At 35.2% G+C, this 14,383-nt stretch overlaps 1 protein-coding gene across 26 annotated transcripts in view; it reads left to right on the forward strand.

Moving 5' to 3' along the window:
- Positions 1 to 14,383, forward strand: part of RIMS2 (regulating synaptic membrane exocytosis 2) — a gene marked incomplete at its 5' end in the record, with an annotated part of 447,679 nt that overhangs the window by 266,738 nt on the left and 166,558 nt on the right. For 19 of the 26 annotated variants that reach the window (XM_082754487.1, XM_082754485.1, XM_082754462.1 and 16 more), the window contains one exon: positions 12,479 to 12,547. In XM_082754487.1, coding sequence (XP_082610613.1) covers positions 12,479 to 12,547 — 69 coding nt within the window. Of the gene's footprint in view, positions 1 to 5,702; positions 5,730 to 12,478; positions 12,548 to 14,383 lie in introns of all 26 variants that reach the window. The other 7 variants (XM_082754461.1, XM_082754481.1, XM_082754472.1 and 4 more) reach the window with 1 other exon arrangement.

The following is a 14,383-nucleotide window of genomic DNA, read 5'->3' on the forward strand; positions in this document are numbered from 1 at the left end:
GAGAACAAGGTCTCTTGACAGGTAGATAGATTCAGATAATCAGAAACAGATAGATTCAAGGTCTCTTGAATCCCTCCTTTTTTGGGACTGGATCCGAACAAAAACTTTAGACCCAGTCAGAGATCTGCAGTTGTAGCAGAATCCATATAGCAAAACATACAATTTTTGGTGAATTGGTGTCTCACCTCTGAAATTTGTGTCCATTGCCTGTTGTCCAGAGAGGTGGTGGAATATCCCATTGGAGATATGCAAAATGTAATTGGACGAGGCTGTAAGCAAAGCAGTGTAAACTGGCCAGTCTTGAAACAGGTATTGCACTGGGTGACCTCTAAATAGTCTCTCCCTACTTAAACCGGGGATTGATGAAAGGTAGACAGCACTTCTTATGACTTATAACTCTTATATATTAGTAACAACATATAGAAGTCTGGTTGTTTTATTGTTTTTGGAGGTTTCAAAAGAATATTAAGCTAAACATAATATCTCTGTGTTTCTTCTGTCTGAAGCTCTTTTCACGTCCTTCGTCAATCTTGTATAAGATGTTATCAGATTTTGCCAGTGGCACATTTTGACAGCATGCAAAACAAAAAAAAAAATAAATTAAAAAAATCCAGAATGAAGACAGGGAATGTCTAGCAAGTGTGCTTGTCTTATTTAAAGCACTTTTTAGAGCACTTAATGTGCTCTTACACTGTAAGCTGATTTCAGTTTCTGGGGCTGCAAAAGCTGTCTTCAGCTTCAAGAGCAGTTCAGTCCTCCCACCTTTTGTTCAATTCTGTGGTGCTTATACATATAGAGTTAGTGAGTACAATATGAAGTACTTTAATGTAGTCCCCAAAATTTGTTATTGCGAGAAATACCAAGAGATTTGGAATTACAAGGCTGTTTGTCTTTTGTATAAATACAGATCTACACATCTAAGCTTTCTTCATTATTGTCAAGCTACTATAAATACATATATTTGAAGACAATACTTCAATGGTATTCTCTGAAGGTAGTTTGAAAGAACCACCTACACTTACCACTTTTATTCCCTTTTTAATATCACTGAATCTCAGCATTCCTGAAGACAGGCAAGTTGTCAGCCCTGAAGTCTGAGCTCCCAGATTTACAGATAGCCAGGAGCACAGTGTGAACTTCCCACGGAGCCCCATATGCCATTTTTTTTAGGAACCAGCTTTCAAAGAGACACTGTCGCTTAGTTTCTACATCTGTTTATCTCTCAGGATCTCTGAGTGGGCATTATGTTGTGGTACAGAGTGATCAAAGCCAGCTGTCCGCGTTCTCTTTCCCAGTCCTGTGGCCCATACAATCCATTAACCTCCTAGTGATGAATGATCATTTCCATGCATTTTCCATATTATGAAAGAAAAGAAAATACTGAGAAATACTTAAAGAAAGCACAGAAAAAGGAAAATGCTTAGAAATTGGAATTAATATAGCACATAGGACTTACTAGGTCTTTCAGCTAATTATATCTCAGATTTTCATAAACTGGCTGGCTTTTATCCAATGAGTATATGTTAGTTTTTTTTCTTAATAAAAGAATGAGCTTTTTCATTTGTCATGCTGGACTTCTGAACTGAACTTTTAAAATGTCTTCATTTTCTCTAACATTTGACATAATACATGCCGTACATTAAGAAGTCCAAACAGCATTATCTAGGGTCATAGGCCAACTGAAATTATTTTTATATTGCCTCTGAAAAGAGAATGTAAACAGAAAAGAAAAAAAAAAACACACACACAAAAAGATTTAAGAATTCCATTTAGTTGGTTAGGCCACAGTATTTATTTTTCCTTCTCACGTTAGGTAAGACTCAATAAATTGCGTGGTTCTATGTTTCTACAGATAACATTGACATTTGATGTGGTTTGGACTGTTGTTGTTCTGTATTAACTCTGAATTTGTTTTAGGGGCAGATTTCATTACTTTGTTATACTTCAAGAATTTTAAGAGTTTCCCTGTCACTAGTTTCCTAAGTCAGACTTTTGCAGCTTTAAAAATAAAACTTGATGAATTATTGATCTGCAGACCACAGAGTGTGGGTGGACAATGCTTATAACAGCTAAATGCCAAAAGAAGGGAAGAAGTGTGGGAAAAAAACAAACAAACATCTTTAGGTCTGTAGTTAGACCATAGGTTTGTACCTATTAATTGCTATGAGAGTGCACGATATGTTAAAAAATTGTTAATCTAATGATACTTTGTCCAGAACTAAACACCAGAAAATCAGTCAGGATCAAAATAACCAAATAAGAAAACTGTGAATTAGTTTTCTTTTAAATGGATTTGAGTTTCATTATTTTGAGATTTAAAGTCATTGACAACTCCATTCACTGAATTTCACAATTATTAATCAAGGCATATATATATATATATATTAAAAAAAAAAAAAAAAAAAAAAAAAAAAAAAAAAAGGAGAGAAATTATAGTAGTGTGTATTCCAAACTATAGGGATAAAAAATTGAATGTAGTTATGTTCTACAAAATAAATGTGCATGTATCTTGAAAAAAGCTATATATGGCATTACTGTTCCAAATTGTATGTATTCACTCACATGCGTAAGCAAAGTATTCTGAATCGCATGGTAAGAAGTATTGTGCCGAGACTTTAACATGCTAAAAGTTATCTCATCCAACTAGAAACATGAAATCAATAGAAAGAATTCACAAAAAAAGGACCCTATTGCTTGTTCATTTTTGAAAAACAAATTTAGATAGAGATTATTGAGTTTTTTTTATCTAAAGCTCTGTGACTGTCCCATGGAATCAAAGATGAATTGAGTGTTATAACTCATAATTCAAGTCCTTTCTTCCATTATTTAAATGTTAAAATTTTCAAGCCTTTATTGTAGAACATTTAGAGCTACATTTAGTACCAAAATCATTACAGTTTAATAATCATTAACTATGATGTATCTGAAACTTCACCCTCTGAATTCTGAGCCCCTGCATTAAAACCTCAGTATTCCAATGGAACCTAGTGACTTCCTTGGAGCTCTGTAGAGTCTCATTTTCCTGCAGAATCAGGATCTTGCTGTCTCAGCAATTTCCTTGTAATATGTTGTGAATATGGTAAGTCTCTATGATAACTTTAAATCAATATCACTGAGTTTCACTTGAGGGAATTATAATAATGCTGTTCACTAGCAGGTAAGTGAGTTTACTTATTGGAAACATACATCAGTGACTTTTTTTTTTCCAAATTATTATATGGAGCATTTTATGGTCAGTGGCACAGACCACGAATGGTGAATATATTATAAAAAATTTACCTTAGAGAGCATTAACACTTATTTTTCTCTTTCATGCTTTTTCCTTAATTTTTCTCTTTCTTTTATGGAGCACAGCCCTTGGGCATGATTTTTTTGTTTGCATGCATTGATGTTATGTTCATAGAGTATGTATATATATATATATACCTATACCAGTATTATATTAACTATACACCTATGATTTATTTATTGTATTTATTGTACATCTATGGTTTATTAAATACTTTAATAAAAAGGTATTTAACATGCTACAGGGGTGTCTGAAAAGGCCTTAAACTATCAAAATATGTTCTTTTTTTCCTAATTACAAATAGAACCTTACTTGAGGAATTCTCTGATCTTTGAAAAATTAAAACCAAACTTTATTAAATTATAATTAAACTACAAAAATATTTGAAATCCTGTCAACACTCTGAAGCAATTTAAGAGAATTTAAATATTGCTTATTATTCCGTTGCTCTTGTTTCTTAACAGAATCATGTTATTAAACCACTCTTTTGTCATGTAATGACAGAAAAGCCATGTTCTCCGATGAAATAACTCAGTGGATAGGATAAAGTAACCTTGCTTAGCAGTGGATAAATAGTCAGGTGACCTTTAAAAAGATTCTATAAGATAGAGGTCCATACAGTAGCTTCCTTTTCTGGCTGAAGTTAGTAGTAGTTGTTGTTGTTGTTGTTGTTATTATTATTAATAATAATAATAATAATTGTTAAAGCGTAATTAAGTATCATACATAATGGTGCTGATGAAGTCTTCAAATGAGTTGAATATTGTTCTAACTTTTGCCTTTCTGTGTTGTAACTATATGGAAACAAACATGGCTTCTCTAGTCCTTGCTTTAGGAGGACTCAGTATAATCTCAGTATTTTTATATTCTTGTGCTCTTCAAGAAGCTCTAAACTTTTATAGATCTTTCCAGAAGTTTAATTCAGAAAGTCCATCATTTTTCGTTATGTAAATAATTCTGGACTGTGTTAATAGGTTTATTTATTTTTTTTTGGCTTTGGTGACTTTTTAATGTTACTGGAGCAAACTTCCCCCATACTTAACTTTTCATAATTTTGTAGCCAAAGATGAGTCAGTTTTTCATGGAACTAAGAACTGGTACAGATTTGTACCAATAAGTGTAAATATTAGAGAAGTTATCCACTAAAGCTCACATTTTAAAGTTTGCAAATGATGTTGAAAAAAATCCTTAGTATTTTATTTGAAATTATGTAGCCTAATGCAGTTCTGGAGTTGGATGACAGAAAATAATTATATTTATCAAGAGACACAATTAGAAGTTAAAAAGAGTTAAAAATTTCAGATAGTATATGATTTAGCGATGCTGTCTACGTATTAAAATAGTATATAACTGGAAGTCAGAAAAACTATGACTTGCCAGAAGGGACCTAGTCATTCAGTGAATTCCTGACAGCACCAGTTGGCAAGAAATGGGTATTTTCATTTTTCCAGGAACACTGTCATATCTTGTCATCTGAGGTGCATCTCATGGACTGTCACACTTATTTAAATGGCGTCTGTGAGCATTGTGATAGCGAGTTAGGATTTGTAAACTGCTGTTCACTTAAAAGTAAAAACATCCATAATGTCTTGCTAATGTCGGGAGAGCATTCATATTATTCAGACATCCTGCTTCCTCCCATTACCTTATGAAAGTCCCATTTACAAAGTCTACAAATGCAAAGCAGTATTACACATTTCCATTAATGTATGTTTCTTTGCATACTGCTGTATTACTGAGTTTAGAAAAAACTGTTATGGTCATTTGGAAAGCTAAAATACTTAAAACAGCCAGACTCAAGGAATGCAAACAATTATCCAGATCTTGAAGGTATTTAATCATTGTGCTCACATCAGGAGTCTTAAATTCACTGGTAACAAAGACATGTAGATAAGCTATTCATGTATGTACATATTTACCAAATCAGGTCCATTGACTAGCTGGAGACAGAAGATTGACTTAAACATTACCACAGACTCTGTTAAGTTTAAAGTTCGATTCATAGCTACATCTCAGGAAAGTTCTGCGAATAACTTCCTGCTGAGGTGCCAACAGCAGCATACTGTAATTTTAAAGGTAGCAACTCGTATTGTATGTCTACTTGAATATACATTTTGCCCTTAAAAAGTTAAACACTTGAGTATAGTAAATGGGCAGCTGCACTTCAGAATCAGAAAGGACTAGGTGTAAGTACAGAGTATAAATGTTGATTCAGAAGAGGGTGGCATTTTTGTGGTTTAATTTCTCATAGCTGATTGAGTTTTTTCTCTTGAAATGTGGCATACAATATCAAATTCTTCAGTCTGCTTCTGCAGATGCAATGAAGTTTAAGGTTCTGACCATCCCTGTTACATGTAGTAGTGATTCACGTATTTTTCCCTGACACTACTTCATTTCAATATTTGTTTTCCAGATAAAGGCTTATATTCATATAATTCAGGTAAACTTTCAGCATGCCAGAAATGCTTATTGCTCCCATTATACATGCAGAATTTAATTTGATAATTTATTGGTGTGCTTTTGCTACCTATTGTGCAGATGCTAAATTGCTTAAATGTTCCTTGGCTCTCCATGTCTGCTTTTCAGCCATAGGTCCTTTGTTGGCTTTGTTTCTTTATTCTGAACGTCTCAGCACTGGTATTGGAGCAGTGTTGTAACACTCCACTTGCTTTGTCTGCCTTTAATTTAGGTAGAGCTTTGGTAGGTAAACTGTAGCAAGCTTTATTAACTATAGTAGGAAAATGCTATTTTGCTTAAGCTATGTTGATAAGAACACTGTTGTATTACAGCCGTTTGAGAACTAGTGTAAGTATTTTCAGAATACAAACAAGGGGTAAGTGAAGTACTACCAAAAGCAGTATTTGTACTGGTACATGCATCTACAGTTTAATATTGCTTTAAATCCCCAGTTACAGTTCCAGTTGCTATATCTGAGAAGTTTCCCTTAATTAAACATAAATAAATTCATAGCGTAAAGTTTTTACAAGCTTAAATTTTGTAACACATTTCATGTGGGACTTTTTTCAGTTTCTACAATTTTAATTATGGGAATCTCATTGAGAATTGGTTCATCTAATTATATTTCATTAAGTTAGAGATTAAACACACATTGTTGAGAAAATAGAGCAAAAATTGTGGTAGAGAGAGGAAAAAAGAAAAAAACAGGATGCTTTGTGAGATTGGCACTAATAAAACCTAGTTTCCATTACATCTACCCTTAGTCTCCCACATTTCTTCTAGTCTATATGGTATGTTCCCATGTGAATAGATCCTGTTTGCTAGCGTGGATTCACCACTTGTACACTTGCGTTCACCACAAGTTTTACCTTGATTTTGTTTCTTTTCCATTCATAGGTTCTGATTTGTATCACACTCTTCCTTCCAGCAACCATTTTCAAAGATCTGTAGGAACTTAATTAAATTTATACCTTTCTGACAACTCAGCTGAAATTGGTTGAAAACTTAAAAAGCCACTATAATATAGAGGAAGATGAAGTGACAGATTGACATGCAGACAGCAGGACTGCATGACAAATTAGTTCACACTAAGAACCTTCAGGCACAAGCTGGATGAATATGAGAGAAGAAATACTTAAGACAGCCATTGTGAGACTGCTTTTGGAGTTGCTTATGTGTCAGCTTTGAACATAAAAAAAAAAAAGAGTGGCAATGCTAAGTTACTTTAAGTGGTTGTGAAGGCCTTCTGTAAGCTTCAGGGAAGGAGATCATATAAGCATGCTTCAATACCCTTTGTTCCCCCCAGGAGTTCATCAAACCTTGTCGAAGGTTCCTGCATAGGCAAGACACCCTATCTCAAGAGCTCAGTCTCTTTTTCCCCCCCTTTTTTTTCCACAAGATAAACTGAATTCCTGAACCATGGTATTTTTCCTTCTGTATTTAAGCTGACTCACCTTAATTTATTTCTCATTCCACTCTTTATCTTAAGTCAGTTCTATATTGGTCAGTCAGTCAGTCAGGTAGACTTTATTAGAGTTTTGAATCTCACATGCTGCCCTTCTTTTGTTGAGGTTTACATCAGAAATAGCAGTGGAAAATATACAAAGCACAGACATGCTATCTTGCTTATTAATATCCTGTATATTAATAACTGGGCACAGCTCTATTCCGTCATCAGGTGTCATGTAGAAGTCAGGAGATCTTCTGGAACGCTCCACAGATTTAGGTTACCTTGCAAGAAATTATTTGTGCTTGGATACTCTTTCATTCACAATTTGGAAGAGTTCCAGTTATTGAGGATGTGGCTGTGAAGAGAAATGTGATTCTGTCAGAGTAAAGAAGATTCTCTAAAATGTTTTCTGTATGGCCACCAAGACTGCAGCCTGTGAAAATTTAACCAAAAATTAAGTATTTGATTCATAAAATGAAATAAAACGCTGCACTTCTTTCTTCACATTATTGCTAAAGATGAAAAATGGAAAGAAACTAGCATATTTAAATGCTGCATCTTGTGATGTGCTGTGGTGCTGGGTGGGATGGTAGCTTGTACAGCAATGGTAAGCACAGGAGGCAAGAGAATGCTGGGGGTTATCAACTTCTGATGGAGAGGTTCTCCACTATCCCCAGGATAAGATCTGTCCCTGGAAAACGAGTTTTTTTTTTTTTTTTTTTTTTAACAGTTTAAGACAGTTAAACCAAAAACTGCTGAAGTCAATGAGAATATTTCTTTTGATTTCACCAGAGTTGGGGTTATACTGAATTAAAGCGTTTTTTGCATGGTTTACTAGGTAATTGTACAGCATGGCATCTAGTTTGTTTTGAGTTTGTGACTGTAATAACCATTAATCTTGGTAGAAAGCATTCAAAAATCAATATTTACAGACTGTTACCACCCAGTTATCACACAAATTGTAATAATATCCCTAAGAATATTTCATTAATAAGCTATATTCCTCTACAATGGCAGTGAGACTGAATTATTGTCATTCCTCATGTTTAAAATCAGTCATAGTTAATTATATACAAAGCATTGGCATCCGTGCATTTATATGATGCACCCAGTGCCCCAGGTGTTACATGCTCAAACTCTTTACAGAATTTTGAATTTGTTAGAAAAGATTTCATCTTCTTATGTTTGAAATATATAACATATTTCATAACATATTGGTTAAACACTTTCAGATATACATTAAAAATACTAAACAACAGTTTCATTGGCAATATTCTTTTGGAATAATCTGTTGGTGAGAAGCTTCTTCATCACATTTCCCAGAAAAACTATGAATTGTACTTTCTCTGCTTTGTGGACAGTAGTTCCAATTAGTTAGGTAATGAAGTGGTATTTTCAAAAGACGTGGTTAAGGAGGTACAGAAGCCTACCTCTTCAAATTTACATTGTCAATAGGTTAAAAAGAAAATTACCAGCTAGAATAGATAGCAGATGAAATTAGTCTTGCAAAATTTATGAGAAATCTTAAACTAAGCTGCCAGCAATTATACTGGTATTTCGGATACTCAATTCAATAAAGGATTTTGACCTGTGGACCTTCTAATCTGTTCAATTTCTGAAGTTAATGGAAGACATTTCAAATAAATTTAATCTTATTACTTTACAGAAGTTACATATTCCAGGCAGAACTTCTTGACATTACATATTTAATAAACATGCTTTCCTTCCTCCATCCTTCCTGAAAACATTGATTTTCAAAGACAAAACCAAGTAATGAATCTCAGTTTAAATTGCATTTGATTTCTTAACCAGCATTTAAAATCACATTTAAAGTAAATGAAACATTACTTTAGCATGATTAATTTTCAGTTATTTTAAGTCTTTTAGTAGTTAGTCTTGGCTTAAGGTATTCTCAGTTTGAGGAGGTAGAACAGATGATCTGACCTGAACAAGCTTCCTGTCTTCTCTTACACAGAGAAAAAGGTTTTGTATTTAAGGGATGTCAGCTGTTACGAGAGACTCTCCTCTTTGTGGGAGTAAAGGCAAATGTGGAAAGGAAGCCCTGAAACCTGGTTCTTCCATTGAATGTACTCTTTCTCTATGTCTGTTCTTAGGGTAGGTTTCTTGATCTTGGCCTGTTCACTTTCCCTTGTGCCCCATCTTTTCCCTGGGGTGAAGAGAGAGGTCTGTACATAAAAACAGAAAAGAATCTCTAGGTCATAGAAGGTGTTTTGGAGTTCTGCTATTGGGCGATTCTGGAAAAGGTGGATGGTGCACTGAGGGAATAGAGAAAGAGAACCCCCTGCCTTTTACACCCGTGGTCCTTTGAAGCTTTTCTCTTTCTACAGGATGTGTCCTGTGACTACTACAGGATACAATTTTAGCTCTGCAACTGGGAAGTCTTCAGCCCACTGTCACAACAGTTGGCTATTTTCATCCTCAGAGATGCAAATCTTTTCTCCAGAATATGGAACGTAAAACTCTAAAAATACATTAAATCGGATGTATTTAGCTGTAAATATAAACACAAATAAAATCAATCTCAGTCGTAATTAATTAGATTCATTCATAAGGATGAATTAGATGATGAGTGAATGACACTCATTCAAATCATAGTTGATTCAACCCTTTTATGTCTTTCTTAATACAGAGCTTTTCAAACATCCGTGTGATGAACAGCAGGCTGTTCAGTTGCCTTCATCTCCCCATTCCCCAGTCCTTGCTCTCCAGCAGAGGCTGAGTGATGCTGTTGGCATCTCCATGCAGCGTCACAGTCCCATGGCCAGATCACTGCTCTGCTCCCCCTTTGGGGGCTTCTTCCTCAGTCCCCAGCCAAATCCTGGCCAGATTAGTGTGGCTCTTTTGCTCCCTGTTTGGTCACAAATATCATCTGTTTTATCTAATGGTCTGAATTCCTGGCTAAGGAAAATGGAGACTGATGGCCATAATCTTTCTTCCTCACTGGCGTGTATATCATCACCACAGCAGTAGAAGACTCTCTGCTGAGAAGAGCAGCAGGAACAGCATCACAAGCAGAGTGGATGCTCTGTCTTTGGAATGCAAGAGAGATTTTCATTGGGCCTCTGTAGTACTATAATTAAAAAAACACATCAGATTGAATATTGTCGTAGTCAGACTTAATTGCTTTTTAGAAACTTTCCTGATTAGCAGAAAGTCCATTAGGATGATGAAGACTTTTCCTTCACTCCTGCTCTTCGAGGTTTTCTCGAGTGCTAATTGCAATCATTTGCTTGTTATTTCTTCTTTTAAAAAATAATTTATTATTTCTTGGATTTAAAGACACCTTGCTTTCTCTCTAGTGTAGCATAGCTATTTCAAAACACTTAGAATAAATTGAATTAATATCATACCATGTAAGAATTGCAGGACATGAAACCAACACGACTTGCATTGTATTGATTTTTATTTTCCATTTGTGAGAAAAAAGCCAACAACCTGTGTTGCAGTTAAATAACGATAATTTACGTTGCTCTATTGTAATTGCATAATGTAATGGCAAGCAAGGTTGTGTTTTATAGGAATTAAAAAACACATATCACACCATTTTCTGATTGAATAGTGTTTAACAGAGCAAGTTTTATCCAAAAAAGAAATAGTCTGCCATCTACTTTATAAATTCATATATGGTATCTTGATTGCTACAGTCAATTCTGACTTTTTATAAAAGGTGCAGAATAACTAGAAAAGACACAAAAGCAGCAGTAGCAATCAGAAATATGGAATGGTTTGCATATGCAAAGAAATTAAACAGCAGTATTGCAGCCCCCCCAAAAAGAGAGGACCGTGGGAGAAGACAGAACGCTGATTCATGTTCCTCAGAAAACAAAAGCTCGGAGGGCATTGTCAGAAGTGGTGCAACAGAGATGAAGCAGAGGGGAGCTACTTCACACAGCGTGCAGCTAAACTGCAGGACTTGCTGACATCGCATGTTAGAGAGGCCAAGAGGATGGCTGAGGAGAAGTCACAGTTGCCAGGACTCCTTCTTGCTAAAAGCTAGAAGGGTGCAGCAGGGAAAACTTCCATACACATCGCATCAGCATGCTCTTTATGCTAAAAAAAGGACCTTCCACTGCTCCTTGTGGGTAGATGTTAGACAGTCTGATATACAACAGCAGTCCATATGGTTCAGATAATTTCTCACATAATACTTCTTTCCATTGAAGAGTGTTTTAATTCTGTCAAAACCCCATTTTACACGTTCTCCCACTTTTGTGCTTGGAGGGGAAGCTGGGGATCGTTCTGTGCCAGTCACCGATGTAGGACATTAATCCTGCTTTGCCCTGGGTTCCTTTAGGTTTGCTTCCAGTTTTTACTTGTATTTTTCCATGTGTTTTTCAGAATAAATCATCCTATGGCAGGAATAAAAATCTTGCACATAATAGAAGGTTTTGCAACAATTAGATTAAAACTCCTACCTACTAGTTGCTTATTTTAGATGGCCAGACAATTAGAACAGACACACCATCTTGCTGAAGAACAGGGATTTTCACATCTAAAACAAGTGAATGAGTGATTATCATTCACATGTTGACATGCCAGCACTTCATCCTGATGTCAGCAATCAAATGTTTTTTCAAAGATGCCACAGAAGACAGAAGAAAAATAAAGCTAATCAAACACATATATTTGTTCTACCCAACCTACGTTTTAGTTCTCATTGTAGATGTGGAATCTTCTTTTGCCAACTGTCCTCCAGCTATTTTGACAGGTGCACTCCTAGATAGCATTTAACAGCTTGCTTCCTCTAACATGTCACAGAGAGATTTTGTTTTTCAGTACACACTTTACGTGTGAAGCTGCCTGGTCTCCTGATATAGCTTACTAATACCCTAAAGATAATATTGCATCAGTGTAGTATGATCGTTATCATTAATTTTTCTGAATATTTTGTTTGAATACCAAGCACTTTGGGAAAGAGGATGATGCCATATATTTGGTATATGAAAACTTGGAAGATGAACAGTGTGGTATCTGTTTTTTATATGGAATTAATAGATGTGCATATGATGTTTACAAGCATTTCATAAAAGAAATGTTGCAGAGTTGTATTTCATCATTACTTCATGTATTATATCAAAATTGAGATAAAAATATTTGGAAAACTAATATATTTACAATAATATAACATTAATAACTTCATTTACATGTTTATATTAATGCTTCATTCTCTAGTGATAAATCCTTATATTCATATAATTAGCTGAGGATAGTTCTGATTTACAGGAAGATAACTAATACATTTTTTGTTGTTGTTTTGGCAGGGTCCAAAAGAATCAGTGACAGTGAAGTCTCTGATTACGACTGTGATGATGGAATTGGTGTTGTTTCAGGTATCGCTTTCTAAATTATTCTTCTGAGTTCAGTAGAAATCTTTCTTATTTATAAATCATTGTTGTGAATTTTATAATGATTTTTGGTGAAAAATAAATAGAACCTTAGCGCACATTTTTCTAACAGATAAGTATTAAGACTAATGCAAGTTTAACCACAAAAATGGCCAACAGAGGGGAAAATCAATGTGTAAATTTCCCTGTTGCTTTTATAAAATTATAAAAATAGCATTGAAGTGTTTTATATTAAAAGGTAGGAAATATGTATTTGACCTTTTGACAAACATTGGGGTTTTATGTATCCTTGAAAAATTAATGGTGAAATAACAGCAATACGAGAGGCCTGAAACCTAGACACATCAGGCAGGCAGAGAGATGTTCTAACAGATAATCTGATTTTATTAAGAAGTATTGAAATTGTGAATCTGATTTGTATTTGAGATAAAAGTTGTCATGTGAAAGATTTAATATTTCTCCTCTTTTAAGAAAAAAAATTTTACTGTTGTCATAGCCAAAACCAATAAAATCAGGGAAACATATCCTTTTCCAGACTGTAACAAAACACGTTTAGGATAGAGCAGTATGTGCTGCCTGGCCTGTCCAGCAGCTGTAGGGCCTCTGTCAGCTGGTCAGTCAGACTGTGTTCCTGCCATATAGCCACCTGACAGCATGCGTGCAGCTTTTATGGCAGATACAGCATGCTGCTGGTGGGCTAAGGAAGGGCATACAGGAAATGTGAGTCAACGGGACTGTACTACAGATTGGTTTGGAGCTAGAGAAAGAAAAAGGAGGTAGACGAGGCAGTCATGGGTATTACGGGATGGCGTGTTGTCAAGTATTCATAAATCCAAACCTTTAATGAGCTGCCAATTACCTGAGTTTGCACAGTCTTAAACAAAAGCTGTTACCAATCTGAGCTCAGTGTTGTCTAGGTAGCCTGTATTTCCACTATTTTCCGCTTTTCACAGTTAAATCTCTTAGGTTTTGCTTAATTTTTGATGGTATGTCCTTGCCATGGTTCTTGTGTTTTCTGGGAAGGAGGGATAACAGTTTGTTTTATTAAGCGGCATGCAAATTTCATCAACCACCTCTTTTTTAACTAGCATGATATCACGCACACTTTGTAGTAGAAGGGTCAAGACAAGAAGGAATGTTGTGGATTGGACCAGTAGGTTTTCTATCTTCCTTAAACCATGTCTTCAAACAGCAATAGGCCAGTTTTCAGATTATTGCCTTAACTGGAAAGGTATTTAGGAAAACCTACGGCATTTTTACATTCCCGCTGCCTGTTTGGTTTACTGCAGTCAGAAGATGGGAAAGATATGTAGCCAGAGTGGCAGAAAATTGTCGAACCTAAATGGCAGGGAGTCTCAGAAGTCTTTTTCTTTTTACCCTACTTTCAGTCTAATGTTGGTTAGATTTCTCTATGTGCTCAGTAGTCAATAAGGCTTTTGGATTGCCTGTCCTCCCACAAGGAAACACTTTCATATTCTGGGTGGTCAGTTAATTTGGAAATTTAGCTACCAAACTTTGGAGTTTGATTAAAAAGGGGGAAAAAGAGGATTTATTTAGTCTAGAGTTCCCAGTATGGAGCCATTTTGAAATTCAAATCTCTGTATTATCCAGGAGGAAAAGTACATGTTTTTGCAGAAATGTATCAGGTGCCTGAACATCCCCAGGAATCCTGTGAAACACCCGGTTTTCAAATTATGTGATTTTGTTTTTCTTTGTTTTGTTTTGCTTCCTACAACATTTGAAACACATTAAGCCTTTTAATTTTTTCATAAATTCTTTTTTGGAAGATGGCTTTTAAATAAAGCTTTCTAATGCAGATTA

The sequence above is a fragment of the Aythya marila genome (genome assembly GCF_965140915.1).
Source record: "Aythya marila genome assembly, chromosome: 2".
NCBI lineage: Eukaryota > Metazoa > Chordata > Aves > Anseriformes > Anatidae > Aythya > Aythya marila.